We start from the raw sequence: 1,326 nt of genomic DNA, 5'->3' as shown, positions 1-1,326 counted from the left end.
GGATTGACGTAACTCTTTACGAAGGTAAATAGTCAAGAGGAAGAGTGTGATTCGATTGTAATAGATATTTTATAAGTTGACTGTTGAAATAATAAAATATCTATACAATCGAATCGCACTCTTCGTCTTTACTACTATTATTATTATTATTATTATTATTATTATTATTATTATTCAGTAGTTTTATTTTTATAACGTGCTTTCACTTCACTACCGAGCGCAGCTCTGTGTGCCTTGGGTATGTGCTGTGGTTTGCTGTAATGCTCTTATGGTTACTGTATTGAAAGTGTTTTGCGTAGGATGTGTGCAGTATCCAGTAGTGCAATTTTCTTTATGTTATATATATGTGTAAGTCCTGGTTTTCTTGTTATGTATTTGTCTGAATATTTTTTTATTATACCTAAGGCACCTCCAATAATACGAATTGTTTCTGATTTTAGATTCCACATTCGAGTTACCTCTATTTCCAGGTCTTTGTATTTTGAAAGTTTCTCCATTTCTTTTAGGGAAACGTTGTCATCTGCTGGTATTGATACATCAATTAGAAAGCATTATTATTATTATTATTATTATTATTATGTAAATTTATATCTTCACTAGATTGTGGTTCTTCTGAAGCGCTATACTGCAGGGCATAGCCACGTGTCTCTCGTTTCCTATGGGACCACTTACGAGCAAAGAGAGATTTATGCCATCAAGGTTTGTAGCTTCAACTATTATATAATCTCCTCACAGTCTGCAAGAATATTGGGATATAAATGTATAAAATGTATGTATACCAATGACAGGGTGTATGTACATAAAGAAATTCTTTCTTTTGAGAACCATTAGGTCTTAGTAAACGCAAAATGTGATCTTCTTCTAGCATACAATTTGTCCACTTTAGTGGTCATCATTATATATATAAGAATATACTTTAATTCCCTAAGATCTGAGATATTTTTTCTGAATCTCTCTGATTCTTTAAATGTGCTAGCTTCCTGGTAATAAATCGCTATTAATTAATATCTGATTTTTTACCCTATGTTTTAATTTTATATATATATATATATATATATATGGTTATTAATATTTCTAAGTCTCTCTAAAGGAGACTACGGCAGCGGTACTGGAAATTAATAGTTATCGCCAAGCCAACATGGCAGTCCCAAAATTAGGACGAATGCTGCCGTGGATTAGCTCCAAGAGGCCATCGCCTCTAGTTAGCTATGTGACACACGAACCTGTTATATATATATAATTATATATGTATATATATATATATAAAGGTTATGGTGGGTAATGGAGTCAACCAGACCCTAATGATACAGGTAATACTGAGTAAGT

The 1,326-nt window shown here is 32.2% G+C and overlaps 1 protein-coding gene across 1 annotated transcript in view; it reads left to right on the top strand.

The window, feature by feature from the left end:
* The window catches only part of LOC106883229 (carboxypeptidase A5), a 17,312-nt gene that overhangs the window by 12,423 nt on the left and 3,563 nt on the right, over positions 1-1,326 (top strand). The window contains exon 5 of the mRNA XM_052977737.1: positions 601-795. Coding sequence (XP_052833697.1) covers positions 601-795 — 195 coding nt within the window. The remainder of the gene's footprint in view (positions 1-600; positions 796-1,326) is intronic.

Source organism: Octopus bimaculoides, chromosome 28 (assembly GCF_001194135.2).
Source record: "Octopus bimaculoides isolate UCB-OBI-ISO-001 chromosome 28, ASM119413v2, whole genome shotgun sequence".
Lineage (NCBI taxonomy): Eukaryota > Metazoa > Mollusca > Cephalopoda > Octopoda > Octopodidae > Octopus > Octopus bimaculoides.
The sequence above is the reverse complement of the archived record's forward strand: the minus strand, read 5'-3'. Positions and strand labels throughout refer to the sequence as shown.